At 40.4% G+C, this 26,067-nt stretch overlaps 1 protein-coding gene across 1 annotated transcript; it reads left to right on the plus strand.

Annotated features, from left to right (window-relative positions):
• Positions 1–7,098: 7,098 nt before the first annotated feature.
• On the plus strand, positions 7,099–26,046 carry lifra (LIF receptor subunit alpha a). The gene is made up of 18 exons (XM_085294897.1): positions 7,099–7,251; positions 15,226–15,445; positions 15,612–15,748; positions 16,061–16,214; positions 16,757–17,035; positions 17,192–17,321; positions 18,196–18,338; positions 18,472–18,620; positions 18,776–18,929; positions 19,180–19,244; positions 19,519–19,750; positions 19,989–20,174; positions 21,118–21,219; positions 21,372–21,518; positions 21,697–21,846; positions 22,024–22,117; positions 22,293–22,359; positions 22,505–26,046. The coding sequence occupies exons 2-18, from the start codon at positions 15,337–15,339 to the stop codon at positions 23,192–23,194; spliced, it is 2,988 nt and encodes a 995-aa protein (XP_085151023.1). The 5' UTR covers positions 7,099–7,251; positions 15,226–15,336; the 3' UTR covers positions 23,195–26,046.
• The last annotated feature ends 21 nt before the right edge of the window (positions 26,047–26,067 follow it).

Genomic DNA, 26,067 nt, shown 5'->3' on the forward strand with positions numbered 1-26,067 from the left:
TATTTTCATATCTAATCTTGGTTAATGTCTAAACGACCGCTCAAAAGTGGCGCTAACCGTAGACAGAGTGTACTAACCGTAGACAGAGTGTCAGAGTGGGTAAGAACACCTCTTCCACCCTTGTGGTCAACACCGGTGCCCCTCAGGGGTGTGTTCTGAGCCCTCTGCTATACACTCTCTTCACCCATGACTGTATTTCCTCCTGCGCGTCCAATCTCATTGTTAAGTTTGCAGATGACACTACAGTGCTCGGACTTATATCCAACAATGATGAGACAAACTATAGGACAGAGGTGCAACAACTAGAGTCATGGTGCCACGACAATAACTTGGTCTTAAACACCAAAAAGACCAAGGAGATCATTGTAGATTTCCGGAAGAGGGGTCATAACAACCATCTGCCTCTCTTCATTGGCAGTGAGGCGGTGGAGAGGGTGAGCAGTTTTAAATTCTTGGGGGTAACTGTGACCGAGGACCTGTCCTGGGGCAACCATATCACCTCAGTTGTACGGAAGGCCCAACAGCGCCTCTACTACCTGAGGAGACTGCGGAGCGCACACATTCCCAGATCTCTGATGTTGAACTTCTACAACTGTGCCATCAGCAGCGTTCTGACGTATGGATTTCTAGTGTGGTTCCCCAGCTGCACCAAGGCCGATCAGCAAGCACTCCAGCGGGTGGTGAAAGAAGCTGGCAGAATTATTGGAACAATTCTGCCAGAGATCAGTAATATCTTCCCCACTCGCTGTCTGAGGAGGGTGCACAGTATCCTGCGGGACCAACATCACCCTGCGCGCCACCTTTTCCATCTGCTGCCCTCAGGGAGAAGGTACAGGTCTATACAGGCCAGAACATCCAGACTGGCCAACAGCCTGTATCCACAGGCTGTGAGGCTCCTGAACTCTCTGCCCCCCTCTCACGGACAATAACCATATCCAACTTCTTAATAGCAATGAACTGGTCTGCATTGGTGCATCATATCTTTATTCTCTTCCCCCTCCTGCCCCCCCTCTTTCTTAAATAGATAACTATCATATCTGATATCATATCTCACAGTACAATAATATTGAATGGGTTGCATTGTTGTATTTTGTCATGTTTCTCAGGTCTTTGTCTGAATTTCTACGAACATTATTGCTAAGGATTGTCTTATTGCATTGGAGTCACACTGGGTTAAATATGTACACTTGGGTTTTAAGGGGTATTTATTATTTTCTTCTTTTTTTTGGGTTGTATGGAAGCCCCAAACGCAATTTCATTGTTCTTGACAATGACAATAAATAAATAAATACTAAATACTAATGGGTTGGCATGGCAGAGTTTCTTTACTCAGGAGGATTTGTGAAGTAGCTGGTCTGTTGGTGGTAATCAAATATTGTGGGGTGTGCCGAGTTCCTGTTGATGCTCACTCTAGATTATTTCAGAGCTTTTTCTTTCAAATATTTCAATTAATAATATCTTTTAATATTTAGGCTACTCATGTCTTGAATATGATTAAGATTTTACTGGTCCTCATCCCCAGATCAAACCCTTACCCACTTATTTTAAGTGTGATCCTCATGACTTTACCTCAGCTGAGTGCCAGTGGACTGACACACTTGTATGGTATGACATGAGGAACTCACAACTATGTGAACAAGAGTTACAAACTCTCACTCACAAACATCACCGACTGCATAACCAGTGGGCCGTAGAACTCATTCACAAAACAATGCTACCCTTCCAAAAAATACCACAGAATAGGACATGCATATCTGCATTTTTCACATAGTACCACTAATTCTGTTTTCTTTCTGCTCTGAGTGTGAGGGTGCTAAAGGTTTCCAGCACTATCTTTCCATCTTTCTTTTTCATCCCACATTCACCATATATTTTTTTTATATATATATATATATATATATACACACACACACACACATATATACATACATACATACATGAATTCCCTTCTCGGCCCTGCGGGCAGTCTTTTATTCAAGCCAGGGTCCCGACATCTTTGTCCAGATGTTGTTCCTGGAATATGTTGGAGCCAATCCCCTAGCTTAGGAATCACTACACCTAGTGCTCCGATTACCGTTGGGACCACTGTTACCTTCACCCTCCACATCTTCTCCAGCTCTTCTCTGAGCCCTTGGTACTTCTCGAGTTTCTAGTGTTCCTTCTTTCTGATGTTGCTGTCATTTAGAACCCCTACATCTATCACTACGGCTCTCTTCTTCCACTTGTCTACCACCAGTATATCTGGTTGCTTTGCCATCACCATTTTGCCGGCCACTTAGTTATGCCGTTCCGTGTATGCCCTGCCTGCTAGCATCTTGCGCCCTGCTGTTATGTGCTGAATTGTCTCAGGGGCATTTTTACACAGCCTTCATATGGGCTCTTGCCTGGTGTGATGTCCTTTATTCCAGCTTCGTCCAGCCATTGGCAGGATTTCTGGATGTCAGCCACCTCCTCTATCTGCCGGTGGTACATACCGTGCAGGAGGTTGTCCTTCCATGATGGTTTCTCCTCTTCCTCCTCTTTCTTGGGTTTCTGCTGCCTGAGGTATTCACTGAGCACGCGGTTAGTTGGGGTAATCTTCCTGATGTATTCGTGGATGTTCGCTGCATCATCATGGACTGTGGTACTGACACTCACTTGTCCCCAGCCTCCTTCTTTCCACTTAGCATGTAGGGGTGGCTGTAGCTCAGGTGGTAGAGCAACTCAGCCATTAACCAGAAGGTCGGTGGTTTGATTCCAGTCTGCATGCCAAATATCCTTGGGCAAGATACTAACCCCATGTTGCTCTGCAATGCATCCATCAGAGTGTGAATGTGTATGATTGTTAGATAGAGCACTTAAGAGTTTAGAAGAAGTGCTTGTGTGAATGGGTGTGATTGGGTGAATGAATTAGCTGTATAAAGCGCTTTGAGTGCTCAGACAGAGCAGAAAAGCGCTATATAAGAACCAGTCCGTATACCATGTATGTACGACTACACGCCTCTGGAGAGGGCGTCGCAAGTTCGATTCCCATCTGGGGGTGTCTGTATCCAGTAAGGGTCCTAGACTAGACCCGCCCATGCTAACCAGGCCTACCTACCTACCGCAGACATGAGCGAGAGACAGAAATATGAAGTCATATCAGCTCGGATGTTGCCCGGATCAACAAGGTCTGTGTCAGATGTCGAGGAACCAGGGCAACCGGATCAGAATTGGGCTACTGGGGGCATTGGTGGGCAAGAGATCAAATATATATAATCGCCACAGCATAATGTACATTATTTATGAATAAAGTGAAAATAACATTAAACATGAGACTTAAGTTTGGCTGCTTTGACAGTTACAGTCTGCACTTTGAGTTGTTGTTTTTTGTGTTTTTTGTTTTGTTTGTAGAAACTGTTCTGTGGTCAACCCACAGAAGGGACACAAAGAGGAACCTGTATTTTAGACCAGTGTACACCGGTAGCTGTGAATCCTCTTGGTCTTGGCAGCCTCAGTGACTCTGCTGAATTCAGTCACAAACGTCTCACCAACACTGCACATATTGTGATGGTAAAAAATAAATATAGAACTTAAATATATAAAAAAATACTTTTGTTTTATGATGTTGTCAAAACACCCTTTCCCCTTAGCGTGTCCAGTGGTGCCAGTTAAGTTGAACACTGTTGCTAATGCCTGGAATGCCACTGTGGTATCACAGAGTAAGTATGAGAGCTATTCCTTCTTGCTTGCCAAGTAGACCTTACCAACCATTAAAAAAATATATATCAGTAATTTGTGCACATTTAACTTAACGCAACATAAATGTATTTATAAAAAACACTGAAAAACAACTCACATTGACAAAAGAAGGTTGATTTAAAATGTATTTAGTGAAAGTAATGATTTTATCTTTCTAAACTTTAGGTTGAATGCTTGCAACTGAGTTAAGTGTATTGTTTGGAAGTCTATAGGCAACCTTCTGTAAGCATGAAAGGTCCTCTAATGATGAAAGAGACTTGTTGAAATATAGTTTCCCATATATATTCAACAATTTTAACAAACACACAACACAGAGAATTTTTAAGCATAAGATGAAGCTAAATGTGGACACACAACAGAGAAAAATAGCTGTGTGCCTTGGTATTACCAGGTTGAACCATCAGGGGAAGTAAGGAGTGAAAGGCAAGAAAGGCAGAGCCACAGTGGCTCAAAGTGGCCTCCAGAAAATGCAGTCACCAAGAGGTGGAGTGGCTCAGAGGCAGAGGTCAGCCAGGTCAAAAAATTTAACAGGACGGTCAGATGAACTAGTCTTATTGATTAACGTAGTAGATCCTTTAATCTGCTGTCATGGTGGCATTGAAAACAAGTATATGAACTTGCAGCAATGGAAGGCAATACCATGGCAACCCACTGACACACCTGAAACTACCACTGAAATCAGACAAAGGGAAAGAGCGAGTGAGGGACGGAAAGAACGCCTACTTAGAGGGGAGAGGCTGAATACTTAAGCATTTAAAATGGTGTGGCATTTTTCCAAACAACATCCATTTGTGGTTTCCTAACTGGTGAAAGCAGATAAAGCTAAGTTGTAAATGAATTAGAAGTGCCAGTGATTCATCATCCACAGAAGCTGGAGAAACAGGAGATGGGGAAGAACTTACAGTAAACACTCTATATTCACATTAAAAGCAGTAAACAGAATAAACACTTGCTAAATGTATTTTCAAACTCCAGACTTGGAATTTCGAGAACCACACCCAAGGTTGCCAAACCAATAACCAGGAGATAAAAATTTTCCTGCTGTTTCCATAAACCAGCCTGTTCTGTTTAGAACCTTTTGGCAAATTTAACTCCCTGTTACGGCCCTAGCTGGGCCTCCTGATACTGCCCTTGTGTGGGCGTGGTGTTTTTCTCCGCCTCCTCCTCTTCTGCTCCACCCCTCTGTCTCTCTCTTGCTCTTCTCTCTCCCCAGGACACAGCTGCTGCTCATTGGACTCATTTACCACCTGGGCCCAGTCAGCAATCACCTCTCTGAGGTCATATAAGCTGGGGATGAGCTGTGAGCAGGGGGTGGGGGTGTCTCTGCTTGGCAGGCAGGCAGGCAGGCAGGCAGGCAGGCAGGCAGGCAGGCAGGCAGGCAGGCAGGCAGGCAGGCAGGCAGGCAGGCAGGCAGGCAGGCAGGCAGGCAGGCAGGCAGGCAGGCAGGCAGGCAGGCAGGCAGGCAGGCAGGCAGGCCGTATAGCTGCTTTACGTGAGTAGTGTGGGCTTGTGGGCCTTGGCAGCAGTAAAGCCAGCTGCTGTTAGTGACAGGGTGAGCTTGTGGGCCCCTGGAAGTGCCTCCTCGTGGAGTTTTTGTTTGGTTGTTGTGTTCTTTGTTGTTGCAACCTTTTTTTCCCTTTTTTTGGCATGTTATTGTAATACGGCGTTGCTGGCTCCTTATGTTATGATTATCTACAATAAAGACTGTTATTTACTAAGAACACCTGTCTGTTTTCCTTTCATTCTGTTCTGGACTCATTTGTTACTGGTTCCCTCACTCGCATGCCTAGACCCCTTCGGGGGGGACGTAACACTCCCTTATACAGTAATGTACACATATCAACATCATTAAACATCTGGTAGTCATACTGACTTTGGCAGCAGAGGTTTCCCTGAACTTCATCGACTGTGAGAAGACTGCAAAAGAAAACCCCCCCCCCCAGAAGTGTCGTGCCACCCACAGCGCCAAGATCTTGACATTATTTTCCAGGTTTTTGTAGAGAACAGACTGAAGAGAGAGTTTTTCTACATTCTTAATAATTCTATACCACTGCCTTAAAATACACATTTATTATTACACTTTGCGTGATGATAAATGGATAAAATCAGCATTTCTGTCCATCAGTCTGCACAGAACAATAGATTTTCTTTTTTTCCTTTTTTGTATTGAAAATTAAAACTACTTTACAATAGTCTTCAGTCTCTCACTTTAGAACTTTCTAGAATGCATTTGGATTTCGTTACAGTTTTGCTTTTGCTTTTGACTCGTTTGAATGGGATTTATGATTTTCTTTTGTCGGTGGGTCACGCAGGGCGAATCTGAGACTTTTGCCAGCACTAATTCCATGTTGCGTTGGTTGTATGCTTTCGGGTTACCTTTGTCAAGTTTAACAATCACAAAAATCAAAGGTCATTTGTTTTCTGGCGGAAAGACTTTCTTTAAGGATTGCGTCTGGCTTCCTATTTTTAACCAGTCTCTGGTGCTGAGAAGCATGCCCATGCCATGATTCTACCATCACTATCCCTGAAAGGATTCTCATTCTTTATCCATCCCTTATGCTTCTGAGAGCTCTGTCACAGTTGTCTACAGAGAGCTCCTGGGCTTCATACCTTGTCCTGACATCCAGTGTGAATTGTTTGACCCTGCAGGTCTAAAGGTCTCCTTTTTCTAAACTATGTTCAATCAGTCTATTTGGACTAAGCTCTGGTCCAATCTAACAGCTAACTAAAGCAAAGAGAATGAAACAATAAGTGGAAGAATTTTGTTTTAGTACAACATTTAGCTTATTATTTCAAATGACTGAAATTTGTGGAAAAATAAAAGAAATGCTTAAAAAATGTACACTTTAAAAAGAAAAACTCAGTTTTTTGGGGGGTTATATTTCTTTTGTTTAGTCTGGTTTTATATGCTTTTTCTCTCTATTCTTCATTTTTTTACTTAAAAAATATAAAACACCCAAAAGGGTTGGGCTTTTGATTTTGTATTAAAAAACAACAACAAAAACATTTTCATCAGTTTAAACAAAATGTTTAAAAAGTGTTATATGGATGTCTTTGGAACCACATGACACACGCACAAATTGAAAATAAATAAACAATAAATCAATTCAATTTGCTGTAAGTTGAAAAAACAGGGATTTCACATAACATCACATCTAAACATCGAAGCTGATTTGGTTTTTTTTTTTGTTTGTTTGTTTTTTTGGTGTTTTTTGTACTATCATAGAGTAATTGTTTTCTCAGGTTTGTCCTGCGTGTCCTGAACGCGGCACGACAACGCCCTCTCCCTGTGTGAACTGCAGGTTACAAGAATCCTATTGGCTAGTCCAGACGTCTACTCGCGGTTCGCTGTATTCCAGTAATCCCAACCCACTCGGGAGTCACTGGGCACGGTCCAACAGCACGGCAGGGACAGGGGCTGGATCGAGAAGATATCGTGGCTCTTTAATTATTTATCACGTCATTAAGGAGCAGGATTAATTGAATATATATCCGAAACATCAACGAAAACCAGTTCTCGTCACATCAGAGGTAATTTCGCTGTTATTTGTGTTCGGACGTCCTGCTAGCGATAGTTCGTTTAGGGCAGCTACTCCAGCTAACAGTGTTTTCCAAATATCGGTGGCCTGTCTGCGTGTGTGTGGTGGGTGGCTTCTAAGTGACTTTACAATGACTGTCGGCTGACTTTATCCCCTGTTATTATCATTAAAACTATTGTTAAGAAGTCAAGGGAAATGAAAAACAGGTCATATTTAGTTACCGTGTAGTTTAATATAATTACAGTGTGTGCGTTTTTAAAGATGCGTTTGCTGTTGCGGTATTCCCCATGCTTCTCACTTGCTAATGCTAATGATGCAAACTGTCCGTCCTGTGATGGTGCAGTTGGGCTGGTCTGTTAAACTGAATCAGCCACAAATTCACATAATAGTTTAAAAACGAATAAATGGATGACGGTTACAGCTTTTGATTGTTTTGCTGTGTATTTGGGACCCACAAATTTGAACTGTGTATGGTGATAATGTATATTTTGTAATTATGGGATTATGGTTTACAGATTGAGAAGTCAGTTTCTTAATCAGGTAGTCGGTGTGTTGCAGTATGGATTGGGCATTTGCCGCCTCTATCTTGTGTCTCTTGGTATAAAACAGGTCCATGTTCATTTTGAAACTAAACTGTGAACAGATAAAAAAACATGCACAGACAGGTAAAGAGATCCCCTATCTGGGAACATACAGCATGTTCTTACAAAACCCTGGGTGGGTATTTTATCATACTCTATCATACCCTACCCAGTAGCTGCTTAATATTACAGGCAACAGTTCCTACCATTTGTAACACCTAAAAGCAGGGATACAGGCAGCGCACAGTTAAGGTGCCAGTGAATCAGCAGGCGATCCTTCTTAAGTGTTAAAGTATCTGCACATGACAAGTGAGGCAAATGATCCCTTGTTGCATCTTATTTATTTATTTATATCTATTTGTTCAAACCTAACAGAAAGCTGTCACCCTGTTATTTTTAACTTCTTCATCTTTTCAGTAGTAGTAATAAGAGTTATCTTCTGTATCCTCTTCGTACATTACTTTTATTAAATTCTGATGGATTTAATAAAAATAGATACATTATTGCATCATGTAGTCTAGTAGTTTTATGACTCAACATGGGACATACAAGCAGCAGACACCATAACAATCTGGAAAAATATGTTTCACCTACCCCTAACTGGGAGGACAATAGGTCCCCTGTTGGTATGTTTGCTTTGCAAATGGTCACTTGGTTGTTTCCGCTAGAAGCTAACCTACTGCTAGTTTGCATAGTTCTCTTTTTGGCTTGCTTGATTTAAGCTGTAGACAGTGTGTGTTTATTTGGCTTAAGTCAGAAGCTAGGAAGCAAAAATGTAAAAACAAATTATATGAAGTGAGCTGTACTCACTTCCAGTTGTTTTTTTAGATTAGCATTTTCATCCATAAAGAACTACAGGGAATAGGGAAGGAAGGAAGGAAATGCCTTGTGGTTGACATCCAAAAGCTACACACACACACACACACACATACACACACAGAGGACTCAATGTCTTCTTTCCACTGAGGTCAGAGCACCGACAGTTCACACGGACATTCATTTGGTAACTTTCCCTGTTTTCACTTATTCTCCAACAAGCATCCGGTCTTCCCCTCTTCCCATTTAAATGTCGAACATAAGTAGCTGAAGCTTTAGCTCGTGTTTCAAAATGTCACCTCAGCTACATAGAGCCACTCAGTGCTTACTTCTTTGGTCACAGTGGTCACTGTATGACAGAGTAATGGCAGCTTTGCTGAGCGTAGGCTGAGAACAGGCAGACAACTGTTTCCCTGGATTTGGCAAAGGAAAATCTTATCAAAGGTTTTGATTGCCTTTTGTTCAAATAGTATGCATCTGTATGTACATATGAGCAGACATAAAAATGATAAGCTCATGCAATATAGTCCGCTACCTGGGGCAAAATGCTTACTGACAAAACATTGCAGCATATAAAAGGTTTATCAAACAAAGTTACATCTATTTAGGTAGGTGTGGTATTTTTCTAAGCTTTTTGTAATGTTTTGCTTGAGTAGTTGCTTTTTAGCTTAAAGCAGTGGTGGTTTGGTGTAATTTTGGCTTTGGCTCTCATTCATTTTTATTTTCGTCCTGGTCTCAGTTCTAGTGGGAACAACGATCCCTTTATATGATCTTTAAACGTCAGGATGTCTTTTGGTACATTTACAGGAGACAGATTAATAACTGTTACTCTTACTGTGAAAAGCATTTCTCATGTTCTGTTGGTGTGGGGAAAAATATTGTTGGAATCTGGAAACTTGTAACTATAATAGTCTTATTATTACTTTGTGTCATATGAAATAAAAACAAGGTTTAATTATTAACTCCCCTGGGCAAAGGACAAGTGCACTAGCCAAGACACATACAAACAAACCCTTGGGAGAAAACAAGCACCTAACTTTGTGTCTGTCAGTAACTGTTTGTATTATTTGTGACTTGTGAACTCCCTGAAGCACTAGACATGGGAAATGGGTGTTTGAAGTACACTTGGATATTTTCCATGGCTTTCCCCTAAACGTGGCTTTACACAGCTGCACAGTGTGGTGGTGTGGATAGAGGCGCAGGCTCAAATACAATGGCTTGTGTTTCACTGATTGTTCATTTCTTTGGTCCCGCTGTATTAAAAAGCAATGACAGCTCTGCTGACTGCAGGCTGGAACAGACGCAAAGATTGCCTCCACATTTGGCTAAAGATAATACTATCAGTCACAGGGCCTCATTGCTCTTTCCAGTCTGTATTTGTAAGGTCATTTGTGCAAATGAACAAGGGCAGAAATCACACAACCACAAAGTATCTCCCATTGCCTGAGGCAGATTAAAGTGTAATTCATCATAATATTTATGTATATAGACAATAAGAATTTTGTAATATTTTGAGGTGTTTCTGTCCAAGCACAGGTAATTCTGTCTCTGTCTTCTTTTTCAGTTTAGTTTTCAGTTTTATTTTGTCTCCTGGCCTTGATTGTAGCATCAATAAGAATCACATAGCAATAACAGTTTATCTTCATACTTTTCTCAGTTCTTGTGTTTTAGTTTGACACTAGAGTTAAAAGAGTCAGTTATGGTGGCCCTGAAAGATCAAACACACTGCAACTTAGAAAAACACCAGCAAATAGAAAATTGCTGCAAAATACACAAAAAAAAAGAATGGAAATTAGCCCAAAACATACTAATTCTGCTGTGAGGGAGAAAATGATGCAAGTTAATTTGTGTTTTATTTGCATGGTTTGCTATGACTGTTAGCTTATCTCCCCAAAAACACTTCCTTTGTGTTTTGTGAGGCTTTTTATGAGCTTTTCTATGTTTTTTCTCTTTCTGTTGTGTTTTAATCAGTTCTGTTTTGCTTGCTTTTGCAGCACTTTTCTTTTTTTGTGTGTTTTGCTACGTTGCAGTGCTTTTGACCTATCAAGGCCACTACAGTTAGTAGTATCAGTTAGTAATCGCCAAGTTCTAATAGGTCTCTGTGGACAAACATTTGTCATTTGCTATAATCACAGATCACTTACAATCTACAGCTCGTCAGACGCCGCATGTAAATTCCCAGATGGGCTCTCATGTATACATAGATGTACTGATTCTTGCCATGGACATGCCAGTAACTGTGTTTATGGCGCAGTCCCTAAAGTACCAGTAACTGGAGTACATCTCTCCTGTATTTTGGATTCTTAGAAATGTTAGCTTCATTTGACAGTCAGTCCTGCCTGTGGTGTTTTGCGTGGGAGTATACCTGGACAATCTTCATGGCTTTTCAGAGCCTCTTTACGCAGCTGCATATACAGCCGGGAGCAAACTGTGGTGTGGAAAGAGGTGGCAAGCTTGAAGTCACGGTGTTGTCTTTGAGGTGAGTCTGCGCTTTCCTAAAATAGGGTTACTGCAGGCATACAGATGAGGTTTAGGCTTAGTTTTTAAGTAACAACATCCTTGTGGTTTTTGTTGTTTGTGGTCACATTCATCACTGCTCCAAAGACAAGAGCCAGAGCTCAGCAGAGAGGTATTGATTTGTGTGCTGATGTGCATTTTTAGCTATCAGTTTCTTGGATGAGATTTCCCAGAATGTACAGACACCCCCCCCCCCCCATGCCCTCACTTCCCATCAGTGCAGCCTGTTTAAAAAGAGAAATTGCTGTTGTTTTTGTCTTGTACCATGAGGCTCAAAGAATTGTGTTGGGGCTTGTAAAACATTTCAACGTGGTGTGAAAATTTGGAAAAATAATCCTCAAAGAAAGGAGAATGCCCTCTCACGTGGGAAACCACAAAACATGGAATAAAACTGTTGTTTTGGTGCAAGCACAAAAATGTGTAATAGACTGACTCCACTCAGCTGTATTTATATTGAACAGTTCCTCTGAATTTCATGTGAAGTGCACTTTAATGGCAGGAAAAAAACAGAAGATTTTTGAACTGCTATAGCCAGCTCTGCAGAAAGTCCCATTAAATAAATCACATTAATACTGCTGGGTTTAGTGTGCTTTTTGAATGCAGAAGAAGCAGCTGCTTAGAAAGGAAAATGCAATTGCTATGCATGCAGAAAGAGCTAGATCGATGACCGCGAGGTTTATTTATTCACGTGTCATGTCTAAATCACAGCCAACAAACAAACATGAAGATATCTGTAACTACTTTAGGAGTCAAAAGAAAAAAACTGATCTTTAAATCCACTGACTGCTGGTCTACTGTGTAGATTGATGTTTCAGTTAATGACTGCCATAGCCTATAGCTTTAACAAAGAACTGTAGTGTTAAGAAACAAACACAAGGCTTTCAAGATTTGAAGCAGATTATAAATTTGTTCTAATTTATTCCCTCTGCCAGGATAAATAGAATCTTTTTCTTATCTTATGTTGAATCTGTCCTTGACACAAAAGAGTTATGAAATCCAGTAGCTCTCGTACTCTTGTGGTATTTGCAAAGTTTGCAGTGGGCCACGTCATGAATTAATGAAACAGCCATCTAAAAATATATCCGCATGATGCTGCACGGTCATACTCAATGTCACTATGTCTCCAAAAGCCTAGAAACTTTTAAAACCGCTCTTAAAACTCACCTCTTTTCATTGGCTTTTAGAAAGGTTTAATTTATTTGTTTTATATATTTTTATTTTATTTTTATCAGCGAGGTGTTATTACGAAATTGTGTTCTATTGTATTTTTATCTGTATTTACTGTACAGCACTTTGGTCAGCCTTGGTTGTTTTTAAATGTGCTCTATAAATAAACTTGACTTGACTTGACTTGACTTGACTATGGAGTACTGATAGGATCACTTATTTGGCAACGAGGCTTAAGGTTTTGGCAGGAATTGTTTGCTCATCTATTTGAAACATGTCACGTTATTGCTGCAAAGGGCTTGGTTGTTTTTCAGAGGCGTGTTTTTGTCAAGCTAAAGAGACGTTTGAGGCCTGCCCCAGCCTATCTCGAGGGAAACCAGATGAACTGCAAATGTCAGTGATGGTTCAAAACACAAGAACTGAGATTTATATGCGTACACAACCACATGCAGGTTCATCGGGGTTAAGACTCGATTATTCCGTCCCTGTGCACTGCGACACATTTTGTGTTAAATTATCTAACTTTAGAAGAAAATCAGGCACCCAATGTACACCATACATGAGTCACGACTTAAAGTTTATGTTTGCAAGTATTTTTATGTATTTAATCATATTTTAAAGAGGGTGCAAAAAATATTTTTGTTCTCACATGTTGTGAAATGATAAATGCCTGTCTCATTCTTCTTAAGCTGCTTCTGCCAGACAAACTGGCAGTTTTATCTAGCAGAATGAATAAGCTGTTTGCTGTAGAGCTATCTAGAATACCAATTTATGTACTTGCATATTTGATAGCAATCTACAATAAGCTTTGGTCAGTGGGTGGAAAGATTCATGTCTGATTAGCTGAGAAAAAGAAAATCGTCACTCAAAGACAAATTTAGAAGCAGCAGAATGTGTCGTACTCTGCAGCGCAGGCCTGTGTCTGCTCTGAGCCTGGTAGAGTGCAATGGGGATGTGAACATCACTCTTGATGACAGCACCGCTGTCAATTTTTCAATAGGGACTAGGAACGCTTGCCAGATCTATTAACAAAGCTGCTAAGTTGGCAACAGTGAAGTCCTGTAAGTTACAGGGAGGTCAGGGGTCAAACTGAAATGTAATGTATTACACAATTTAACAAAAAAATAAAAAAGTAGAATTCAAAATCCCAAAAAGTTGCAGAGTATTTGAGTGCAGCTGTGGTTTACCATAACAGCTGTGAACGATTTGTGTGGTTTTAGAGGGCAGCCAAACAGACGGTGAGCAGGCCGAGGTGGTACAGATTTTTGACTGGCAGTACCTGTGGAAGGAGTTTTGTTGACATTAGAATTGAATACACTCTGACATTCCATTTAGTGAAAATAAATGGTTGGCTTGATATTTCCCTGGAAAAGATAGCTCTGCGTTGTTGTACCAGTTATCTTCAGCTCGATCTACACTGCTGCCAGCTGCCTTTACATGCAAGTGTGTCTACTCAGCTTACATTACTTTCAATTAACCCAAAGTCCTGGTAGGAATAGTTAAATGTGCTCATCTATCATAGACTATATATAAAAGTTGGACATAGGTTGGAGGTCTGTCTGTTTGTATAGAGATGAATGGAAAAATGACCCGTTGGCTCATTTTATCCATGATCTCAGTAAATACCTCCCCAGTGGTTTTATAGTCTCAGCCCGTAGTTTAAAGTTTTATTTAATACAACCTAAAGATCATTTATTAAATTGTTAGAATAAAAAAGGGGATAAAGTAGGGCGTACTTTAGGGTGGACCTGCTTTCTGATTCATAACTCACTTTGTGTGAGCACACATTGGCCCACAGTGGCTAAGTCGTAATGCCCACAAAGCTCAGCTCAAAGCCTCAAGACAGGACTAACTGGTAATGTTGCCATAGCTACATCAATCTTTTATATTGCACAATGATTTTAGTCAGTGGCTTTAATCTGTAGGGTCAAGCAATGCAAGATTATATGTAGAGCACCTGTTAAATGCACAAAAAGTTCCAGCTGCATGGCATACATGTTCTTGTCTTGTCTGACCCACAGCTGTGGGGCTGTATGGTGCTGTGGATAACGTGTGCAAAAGATCCTCATTTCGAAACCGGGAGGAGACACAGAGTCAGCCTTGGGGCGTTCAAAGCTAGTGTACTGGTAGTGCCGGTTCCAAGCCTGGGTAAGTGGGAGGTTTGTGTCAGGAAGGGCGTCAGGCATAAAGTCTGTGCCAAATCAAACATGCAGATACGTCCGGCAGCCAAAAGAACCTGCAATGCTGGTGCCACAGTTGTCTTTGTATCCAGTTTGTCTGTATCTTTCTGATTGTTCATAAGTCCGGTTGATAGGAGCAGTGTTAAATCAAAACCCTCCAAAACGGCTTAGAAAAAATAAAAAACTAGGACCTTTAAGAGGAGGACAAGTACAGGATAATCCAAATACCAGGAACAGGAGGGTTTTCATAACCAGTGTGTGTGATGTGTGTGCTTAAACAGCTGCCACGGCGAAGTTTTTGGTTTTTTTTTTTTTTTTTTTTTTTTCTCCTTACGGTTGACTTTTCTTGGCAGTTGTACATCTGGCTTTGGCAAGAAGTAACATAAGAATGGCAGCTTGCAGTGAGGTATTGCAAAAATTGAAGTCAGTTCAACACATTGGTCCCCAGGGAACCCAGCAGTGTCAGAAACAAACCTAAAGAACATTTCTTAAAAACACTGCGTGCCAGAATATTTTCATGGAAAAAACATTATGTTTACATGACTTCAACCCGGACAGCTTCACAGTGTCCCCAAGTAACTCTCGGTCATTAGCATTATTTTTTTTCACAGCCAGGCTGTTATTTTCTTTTTTTAATAATATCTATGTTTTAACATGATACATTTATCGTTGTTTTGAACTCTGTCCTTCTGGGTTTTTCCACAGGCCTTCCTCTGTATAGGTTTTGCCTCTCAGGATGTTTTAACACGGTAGTGTAGTGAAGAGGACCATCACTTCATCAGGATCTGTAAGCGGACGCTTGGCCAGTAGATAAAAATGGCTCACTTAAGTCTTACTCCCACCTCAAAGCTTATTAGCAGTGGCTTTGTCTGGCTCCTGTGGATTGTCCTGGGGTTTTCGACTTCACACACTCATGCAGATACTGGTAAGAACTGAAACACGTGAAGGAAACCTTAACTTTAATAAATCGGATATTCTGCTCTGCTGAACTCATCTAATGTTGAAGGTTTCTTTAATTCTAAGAAGCCATTTAGAGTTAAACTGTGTGTCCTATAATCACTAAACCCTGATGGGATTTTTTTCCCCCCCAGGCCTTACAGTACCTCAGCGGGTGACGCTGTCTCCTAACTGGTACACACAGGAACTCTCCATATCCTGGTTGGGAGGAGGCGCGACGACCTTTGACCTCATCATTCTAAGAACTGAATTCAATGAAACTGTCTTCTATGTAAGAGCACTTCATTTTCTACGAACTTGTTTTGTCATGGAATTTTAAAGCAATTGTAGTAATTATGAGTGTAGGAAGATTTGCTGTACTGGTAACATTGTTTTGAAAATCATCTTTGGTATTTGTATAGTATTTTTTTTTTTTTCAAAAGGGAATCGTCATCTTGTGCTGCATATTTTCCTGTAGTGATTGCTTTGATTTTACGTGAACTTTAGGTTTTGTGTGCACTAAGTAGGTGATTTCTTCTCTATGACGGTCGCAATATTTCACCAGTTACTTGTTTGAACTGTGCATTCTGTGTATGTTCTGTAGGAGACAGTCTCTCCGACAGTGAATAAGGTGAGTGGTCTGCACCAGTGGACGTGGACTTCAGTTAACCCCCTGGAGTGTACCTCCCTGTCAGTCAAAATCCGCTCAAGAGATGGGCACACTACAAGTGAATGGAGTCAGACTGAGACACTTCAAGGTCAGTGGCACGGATGTATATTATAGACCATCAGTAATTAGTTAAAACGTAAGTAATATTAATAATAATAATAATACATTTTATTTAAATAGCGCCTTTCAAAGCACCCAAGGACACTGTACAACAGATAAAAACTGGAAATATACACAATGATAAAAATAGAAGATAAAAGTTAAAACATACAGAAATTTAAGAATAGGCAATTTTAAACAGATGAGTTTTGAGGGTGGACTTAAAAAGAGAGAATGAACTAATATTTCTGAGGTCCGGGGGTAGGGAATTCCAAAGTCGAGGGGCAGAGCAGCTAAAGGCCCTCCCTCCCATTGTAATCAGACGAGCAGAGGGAACAGAGAGAGAAAGAGAAGATGAAGATCTAAGTACCCAGTTAGTATCCTGTTGGCATGTTCTCATTAAGGCCTCATTCTTTTAAAATGTATACCTCCTAAAATATTTGCCTTGTGCATATCAGTGTCTTTTTACACCTTACTACTCTCTTAACTCAATTTTTTTTTTATTCTTTCTCGATCTGTTTTCTATTTCAGGAAATGATCACCCCAATAGTGAGCAGAGAGTTAAGGTATTTCCCCAGGACAAAGTTTTACCTGTGGGGGCCAACATCACCTTCTGTTGCATTTTGGATGAAGGGCTGGTCTTAGATAAGCTAAAGTACGACGGGAACACCACGAGCGTGACACGACTGAGCAGGCGGACCTATTCCACTACAGTGTTTAATCTGGTGGCCTCTCGCCAGTCAGGGAGCAACATGCTTTGTTTGCCAGAAGACAAGGAAAAACTGTATGGAGCCGTTGTGTTTGTTGGATGTAAGATAAACACGTTTGAAATATGTTTAGATCTAATCTGGGTTAATGTTTTGGGCATGGCAGAAAAATACATTCATTTATATCTTTTAATATTTACAACTCTAAAAATGTGACTGAGATTTTTTATTTTATTTTTTTTTTTGCCCACATCCCCAGATCCACCACTGCCCATTGATTTTAAATGTGAGACTCATGACTTAAGATCAGCTGTGTGCCAGTGGGGTAAAGGACGAGACACTCACTTGTATGGCAGTCAACGAGGAACTCGCTACTTTGTGAACAACAGGTACGCAGTCTCACTCACAAGAGGGAACAGTAGAACTGTACAATCACTCATTCACAGAAAACATCTGCAGGTTCTAGAATACATGGACATTACAGGGAACCTTTACCTGTATTTTTCAAACAATCCTACATCCGTCCAAACCTGTCCAAACCGCATGTTGGATGTTTCTTTTTTGCCACCTAAAGCTTTTTATCCAGTGTGAGCACAAAAATGATTTGTCCAGTAGGTCACAGAAGCAAAAGGGTCCAACTGCAGTGCCTTAAACCTCTCTCCTCAGGCAAGAATAACATATATAAAATGTACACGTGTGCTGCTCATCAACTGGCATTACCTGCATGATTATAGGCAGAACTTTTTCAGTGAAGAGCTGCGATGATGCTCTCCACAGTACCGTGCCAGCAGTTTTCTTCCAGATAAAAATGCTATGAACCCAGGATGGAAAGAAAACAGAAGATTGTTTTACAAAATTAGATGTGAAAGCCCTTTCAGCTTTTATGTCCAAGACTTTGCTTTTAGCCATCATCGGGTCACACTTAGTTTGTATTTGAACAATGTGTTTATATTATTTATGACAGTTCCTCTGCCTTTCTCTAAAAATCCTTTTTTTTGTACGGGAAAAAAAAACTACTGGGAGAGGAACACGAGAAATATAAAACACTTAGGCAAAGAGACCACTTGCCTCTGAGTCCATGTGATAGCAGATTGGCACACTTCCAAGCCTTTTACAGGAATAGCTTGAACGCTGGCCAAAATGTTTTTCATTCTGTGCCTTTTCTATATGTTAGAAAGACAATTTGAAGTGATTACATTTTATTGTGAATTGCTATACTTACAGCAAATCTAATTTTTTGTGCCTTTTTTTTTTTTTTTTTAGGGACTGCAGTGAGGTCAACCAAGATGTGGGACAGAAAGAAGCAACCTGTACTTTAGACACATGGGAGGGTAACTGGACACTGGTAGCTAAGAATCTTCTCGGTCAGTACAGCCTCACGGACACTGCTGAACTCAGTCACCGAGGTAGGTGGCTCAACCTTAGCTTCTCTCCATCACTGCACATACTCTTCTGGTAAAACAGACATATAGAAATCAAAAATATATAAAAAATACTTTTTTCCTTTTCTGATGTTGTTGAATCTTTCTTCCTCCTCAGTGTGTCCAGTGGCGCCAGATCTGCTGAGCGTCGTTGCCGATGCCTGGAATGCCTCTTTGTCGTGGGATTGGAAGTACGACAGTTATTCTTCCTTGGCACTTGTCTGCCAGGTTGAGATCACCGCAACAGAGGACGAAAAACTAATAAAGGTGAGAAGTCTGCGCTTGTGTATGTTGTGCAATATGTCAGACATCATCACTTTGATTCTTCTAGGACTGCATCCTACCACATTGCCCTCAAGAAATGCGAGGTCATGTAGGATGTTCTCTCATTCGTGCTTATAAAATCGAATGTCTGTTTCCAGCGTGTTTTCTCTGGTGTGGGTCTGAGGTCTGTGTTTCTGTCGGACCTGTATCCTGATGAGCACTACAGTGTTAAAGTCCGCTGCGGTGCCCAGCAGAATTTCTGGAAGTGGGGAAACTGGAGCAAACTGTCTTCCTTCAAAACTAAAACCTATGGTAAATTATTTATTTGTGGTGTTGCTTATTTTGGCAGAATTAGGGATGCAAGTGTTTATTATTTCCTAATTTTATCAATCAGTAATTTTTTAGTGATTAATTGTTGGGTGTCTGCCTGAATTAATTCAACTTTAAGGAAATCTAGGAAGTAAATTTGTTGCTAAATACTGGATATTTGAAGTCCTCATTTCTATAGGACTAGAGTCTCTGAAATGTAACATAACGTTTGTATGTTTTTGACTTTTCTCAGTTCCCGATACCCCAGATGCTTGGATATGGTTGAACACAGATAACACCGGGAAGGTTGTTTGGAAGGTAATGTGTCCTTTTTTTTTCTTTTTTTTTTCATCTTTGACTTGAGCTGTTTTAGATTTACATGGTCATTATAGACAATTTGCTTTATGCATGTATAATTGGAAAGAGCACAGATTCATCATGTTGACTACAGCTATAATGCACAGACAAGTAACATGTGCATTTTCATTCGTTATCCTGTTTCTTTGACACAGGTCACTGTTTAACGTACCATGAAATGTACCCCAATAAGAAGAAAGCGATTTAATATAATTTCTTTCCTGATCTCCTTTAGCCTCTAACACGAAGACAGAGCCACGGTAAACTGACACAATATGAAGTTTTCCTTTGGAGTCCTGAAGAAAATCGAGCACTTGCGCCGGCTGTAACCTTGCCACCGAATAATTGGTCCATGCCAGTCAACCTCACAGAAATCGCTTTCTTCAGCAATAACGGCAGCGTCGTAGCAAAAGTAACTGCAAGGAATGATGCGGGATCTTCTCCACCTGCAAGAGTACATTTGACAAGTATGTGAAAGTGGAGGGAGAGTGTGTGTGTGTGAGATGTTTATCTTATATTTCAACAGCACACTTGACCTAATGTGACATTGCTGGCAGCTTCTAAGGAGAACTTACTGGTGTTTTAGCGTCTGCTTTCACTCGTATAACATGCGTCGTTGTTGAAACCCTAAAGTAGCACTCTGTTGTGTAGAAACAGTGAATAGATGTGGCTTCTACATTGCTAAGCTTGTTTTCATCCTTCCAGGTGTGGAACCCCTTGCTGCGCCCAGGATAGTTTATACAGACCAAGGTTTTCCCCTGTTCTGGGAAAACAATGCCAATGCCACCTGTGGATATGTGGTAGAGTGGCTTGATGCCTTCTGCCCACAAGACTGCCCTGTAGAGTGGATTAAGTTGCCTGCTGGAACCACTAATGTTTCCATTGAGTCAGGTATGCAACAACTGTCAGCCTGTGAAAACGGAGCATTGATTTCAGTGGATTTTATCACTGTGCTGTATGTGTTTTGATTGTTGGTACAAACTTTGTTGTCTTTCTGTTAGTATTATTCTTGACTGTGTATAGTAATTTCAGGTCTTTTCAGACACGGAATAGATAATATTGCTGTTTTCTAGTTTTCAGAGATGAGCCATTTTTATACTAACGTTCCTCATAGCTCCATTCAAAACAGCCAACAGCATTGATAGGAGGCAAAATTACTGACAGTATTACTACAGTGTTACTACAGTATTATGTGTTGTATTATTATGTGTTGGCAATTATTAAAATCTAACTGTATGTAATTGCTCACCTGATTGAAGTGAATTACACATCAAGTGTTTGCTTGCAATCAATCTTGTCTCTGTGTCTCTTGCAGGATAATTTGTTAAAGTTACTGCGCTTGTGCTAGATACACAACTCTCAAACTTTGTTACTGATGGATTCGGGAAGCTGCAACTATGTGATGAATTGTTAACTTGCTAATCTGACCTGTCACTGGTACTGTGACTGAAAGCATGTATCTCGTGGCAAAGGTTTGTTTAGGCATTCTCCAAAACACTGATATGTTTTAATGAGCTGGGAAACTCAAGATGTTGGAGGGACACCCGTGCAGTTGCAGTCTTGTGACTGCAAGTAGTCACTCTTGTGCTAAAAATGTTTGCGTAAAATGTGCTTGGCTCGAGGTTTATGGAAAAGTGGTCAGAGCGTGCATTCTGATATGGAGAGGTCACATTCAGATTAACAGGAGAGAGTACGCGTCAGAAAGAGGTTTAAGATATTAAGATGATTTTCAGCTTACAACAACCTCAGTGACCTCAAATAACTCCACTGAAAAGGGCTGTCGAATTTTAAATTGTGTTGCATAACGCACAATAATCTGTTTCTCTGTCATCAGCTACGTTCCAGCCAGGTGTGAGATACAACTTGTCCTTGTACAGCTGCTCCTCAGATGCCAGGGAACTGTTGAAGCGCTGGCAGGGATACACGCAGGAGCTGGGTAGGGATACCGCTGCACACTGAAAGCTTATCTTTAAAAAACAAACAAGCAAATAAACAAAAAAAATGGCGCTGTGTGTTTTAATCGCGGACAACTTTTCTCCTTCTCGCCATGCTCCTCCAACCTTTTCCCACCTTTTGTGGTTTCCACAGTCCCTTCTGTTGCTTTGACTCTGTCAGCCAGTCAGCAGAACGCTGATATTCTTCTCACCTGGAAAGAGATTCCACTGGTGAACAGAAGAGGCTTCCTCCTGGGCTACAATATTTACAACAGCACTGGTTACCAGTTCAAACTACTAGGTATATTTATGATTCTCCTCCTGTTTAACCAATAAAACTGTTACAGTACGATACTTTAAAAGGACAAAGATCATGAATAATTATGATTTTGCAGTTCATCACAATGTGTGCATTTTGCTTCTGGTTAATACTTTTCTTCTTCTTTTCTCTCCTTACTCGTTCATTACCCTTTGAACAGAGAATGTGTCTGATCCAGAAACGATGAGCTACACAGCAAAGGATTTCGCAAAGGGTTTCATTAAGGGGACCTTCAAATTTACTGTCAAGGCCTACACTGCAGCAGGGGAGAACACAGGCACCACTGCCACTGTAACAATAGAGCCCTACAGTACGTAAATATCTAGTTTTATTTATTATGTCAGTCTGTCAGCATTATTAAAGATTCTCATGTATGATGCATGCATCTATGTGTGTATGTATATATGTATCGATAGCGTAATTTGTACTTAGATGTAGGTAAATTGGTAGTGTAGCATTTCTAATACTCTTTGTCCTATCCTGACAGCTGATTGGCTCATCTTGGAGATCTTGACTTCTTTGGGGCTTGTAACTTTATTACTGGCCATCGTCACTTTCACTTGCTACAAGAAAAGGAAGTGGTAAGACTGTTGTGCTGCTATTTTTGCTAGTCTTTCTCTCTTGTTTGCATGTATGCAAGAGATGATTTTATAATTCAAGGCAGCAATGCAGAGCATCTTTTTTTTAATTTTTTTTTTATTATTATTCAGGCACTTGATATTCTAAATGTTAAAATTAAAATTCTGCTCCTACCAGGGTAAAGAAGGCATTCTATCCAGATATTCCAGAGCCCAAGCTTCCCAGTGATTGGCCCAGGACACGGGTACAGTATTAGCTTAATCCAGTATGATCCTTAGAAACTTCCTTGTGCTTCCTTTGTGATTACAAAAGCTCATTCCCTGTTTTTTATGTGTTATTTTTTTATGCTGTCTTGTGAAACTATATTTAACTGACTCTGTCTCTTTCAGGGTCCATTGGACGTGAAGCCATCTCCCCACAGCATGGTGTGTGTTGTAGAAACACCTGAGTATGATTGTATTAAAGATATGCTTGTTGCCATTCCTGAGGAAGATGAAGATGATGCAGGGCAGGGAATAGGAGATGAGTCAGTTGACACAGATGAACCAACGTCATTACGCTACTATAACCAAATGGTAGATGAGCGTCCCATAAGGCCACGTTTCCCAGACTCGTCTGCTTCTTCTATATCGTCTATGAGTTCAGCTCACACCGATGTGACATACACAGGGATCCAGACCTCAGGGTCTTCTTTGGTCCTCCAGCTGGATCCACAGGGTTCTTCCGAGTGCCACCAACCCCAGCTTGATCGGTTGGTCAGCTATGGAGGAGGAGGCTATCGACCTCAGATGCAACCTAGAGCCCCAAGTGATGACATGGATCTGCCTTCACCCGAGTCTTTCCTAGAGCCACAGGCTGCCTGTTCTGGCGGCTACAAGCCCCAGGGCTCCTGGCAGTTGGACTCCCCCGTGGATGCTGCAGAAATGGGCAGCCTGGCACCTTCACTGGGATCCCCTACCTCTGTTGCTTCCACTCAATTCCTTCTCCCGGATGGAGAGGAGAATACAGGGGAGAAACGACAGCTGTCGTCTTCAGCAGCATCCTGGCTCACAAACCTGCTGTCATCAACAAAACCATGAGATCATCTCTCTCTCAGTACTAGTCGCCAGGTCAGGGGGTTTAATGTGAAACTATTTTCATCATTACTGTTACCAGTGTCATGTATCGCAAGGCTAAGCCACATAGTCTAGCTAAGTATCCCTTCTGATGTAGCACTACATGATTGTTGCATTTCGACAGCAGCAGTTAATAAGTCATTTTCTGACGTTTATGCCAAACACGTAGAAATGTGTCTTGTTATTTTCTCGTCCTTGGATTATGAATATAAATCTGTATATTTATAAATCAAAATATTTCTATCATGGCAGCAAAATTCCTCAAATGATTTGTTCATACCTCTCCTCTTTCTACCATACTATATATGCACCCTCTGGAGACCCGGTGTCTGATCTGTGACTTTGTGTGATGGGCATTTCCAAATGGCATTTCCTGTGTTTAGTGTGCTTACCTTTCTTTCTTCCTTTCTTTCTTTTGGTGATGTAAGCTTTACTCACTTCTCACTACAGAGAAAAACTGAATGCAGCACAGCTTCAAACTTTATAATGGCACCTGAAAATACTTTATAAGTACCTTTTAGGAAAGGAGCAGTTTTAATTGTTCATGTCTTCTGCTGTTCCACCATTGGTTTAATCTTACCTGCTTTGAGACAGCTACAGGACTGAAGCTCAAGTCCTCTCACATGTGATTTACAGTTCACAAATAACTGTTGAAACAGGGAGATATCAGTGGAACTATGCACTTATTGATGAGAATCATCTTTAGTTTACACAGATGTGGGTGTGGTGCTTTGTATTATGGTCTGGAAATATATGGGTGATAAACCCATCGGATATACACTGTTATAAGCTAAAAACATGAATACAAAGTGATGTATTATAATGAACAAACACACGAATATGTAATGTTTTCTTGCCTTCTGTTTTGCCTTCATTAGTAGTAGAGTTTTTTTTTTTTTTGGTTTTTTTTTGTTTGTTTTTTTGGGGGGGGGGGTTTGCCGCGAAACGGATTTCACGGTCAGGCTGATACTTGTATTATCCTCCGAGATGATGATTGATATTATACATTTTCAACTGATGCGAGTTAGTTGGGTGGGTAATCAACGTTTTCAAAATTCAACGCTTCCAATGCTTTGCACCATCAAATTTCACACATTGCCTTATTACTCATAAATGTTGCTGTTAACAATGTCTTACGCTAGTGTGATTCAGAATTGACTGAAAGTGCACTGTATTTCAGTATCTGGATCCCACCCACACTTTAGTTTAATGTACAGGAGATGTCATTTGTCATCAGTTTTAGTGAGTGCTATGGCTTCTCGGTGTGTCGGTGTGGATTGCGAAGATTTCTTTGGTTTCTTTAGAGAGTTCTGCACAAGAACTTAATATCATTTTGGTAGGCTGTGTTTATGTGTTTACTGTCTTTTGGTCTGCAGTACATTTAAACAAATGTTTTATAATAATATATATATATGCCGCCTTTTAAATTCTATGGTTAGATAATAGGGACCAAAGGAGAGAAATGATAGATAATGACTAGAAATGCTCATTGAATACAAATGAGTATAGAAAGCTTATAATTTGACACAATAAGCAAGATGTATTGTTTTCTTTTCTTCTTTTAGAGTCAGGCCAGGGCTTGCCCGCACGGCAGATGTGGTCTGTTGTTTCTCAGTGCCTCCAGCCAACAAGCTTTAAGCAAACCTACTGTGACGTGAATCATGACGTAAACGAACTTTAACTCTGTCTTCACAGACGAACTGATAACAGGCAGGCAGTCAGTCCTCTTTGACTACTGAGAAAATTGTATCCCCCCTTTCTTTCTCTCAGAAAACTGCTCTGAATTTTGATTTATGAGGCGACAGCTTGCATCAGTACTGAATAAGCCACTTTCAGTATAGGAGATCATAATCTTCCAAGATTATTTTAAAGAGGGGATGTAACTGAGTATTTAAACATGGCTGCATATTCTGTTCCTTCGAAGCTTGCTTTTTTTTTTTTTTTTTAAACAAGCAGTGCTTCGAAGGTTATAAGTTACAGGATTTATGTTGATTTTGATCAACAGACTGGCACCTTTTTATTGTCCTGGAAATCTTATTATTAATGCAACAAACTGTACATAAGTGTGATTTTCTGTTTTCCCCTTACTTTCTTGCAATACAAAATCTCCTGATGTTTTATATAAAATGGCATTATATTCCCTCTACTATTTAGTTAATGAGAGGAAAATTCAAACAGTCAGATTTGAAATATATATTTGTTGTATATAAAGTGAATAAGAATTGTGATCCTGTTTTGTTTTGTTTTTAGCTTACTCCGCTTTGCATTGCTATCTTTCCATAGGAGATTCGCTTTGCCAGACAAAGTGTATGTAAGGCTAGAGATCTCTTCATTGCAGCTGCAGACGAGCAATTTTTCTTTAAAGTTTCCGCTGTTTTCTGAGGTTCATCTTCATTTTTAATGAGTGTTTACACTGTAGAATTTTTGAATATGTGCTTTGTATACCAGTGTAAACTTGCTGCTTTACACATCTTCCTCGTTGGCCTCGGATGTCTTTGTGAAATTGATGCATGCTATCTAAAATATCACAACAAAACAGTGGCTTGTAAACTTCTCGTTTATGTTGCCATATGGCTTGGAAACTAACACTTAGTGTTCTGCATGACAACAGGACTGAAAGTATTGTGCATTTAAAAAAAAAGTACCTTATTTCAGGAAATTGTTCTTAAATTCGTGATATCTAGCAGATTATTTTATCCGTTCATTTTATTGAATGAAAACACTACATTTTGTCCGAGTGGAAAAAATAAATGTTAACACTACTAACACAAAATGGTATACTATTTGTTTCAATGCAATAAAATGACTTGTCTGGCTGTTAGTTTGTCGGCGTGGTT

The sequence above is a fragment of the Mchenga conophoros genome, linkage group LG12, assembly GCF_057382185.1.
Source record: "Mchenga conophoros isolate Kocher_MC1m ecotype Shallow Benthic linkage group LG12, M_conophoros_male_GT1.1, whole genome shotgun sequence".
NCBI lineage: Eukaryota > Metazoa > Chordata > Actinopteri > Cichliformes > Cichlidae > Mchenga > Mchenga conophoros.

Bases quoted from the DNA above. Each gene is read 5' to 3' on its own strand.
- lifra (XM_085294897.1), top strand. From the start codon at position 15,337: ATGGCTCACTTAAGTCTTACTCCCACCTCAAAGCTTATTAGCAGTGGC. The intron at 15,749-16,060 runs GTAAGAGCACTT...TATGTTCTGTAG, and splicing joins TCAATGAAACTGTCTTCTAT to GAGACAGTCTCTCCGACAGT. The intron at 17,036-17,191 runs GTAAGATAAACA...CCACATCCCCAG, and splicing joins AGCCGTTGTGTTTGTTGGAT to ATCCACCACTGCCCATTGAT.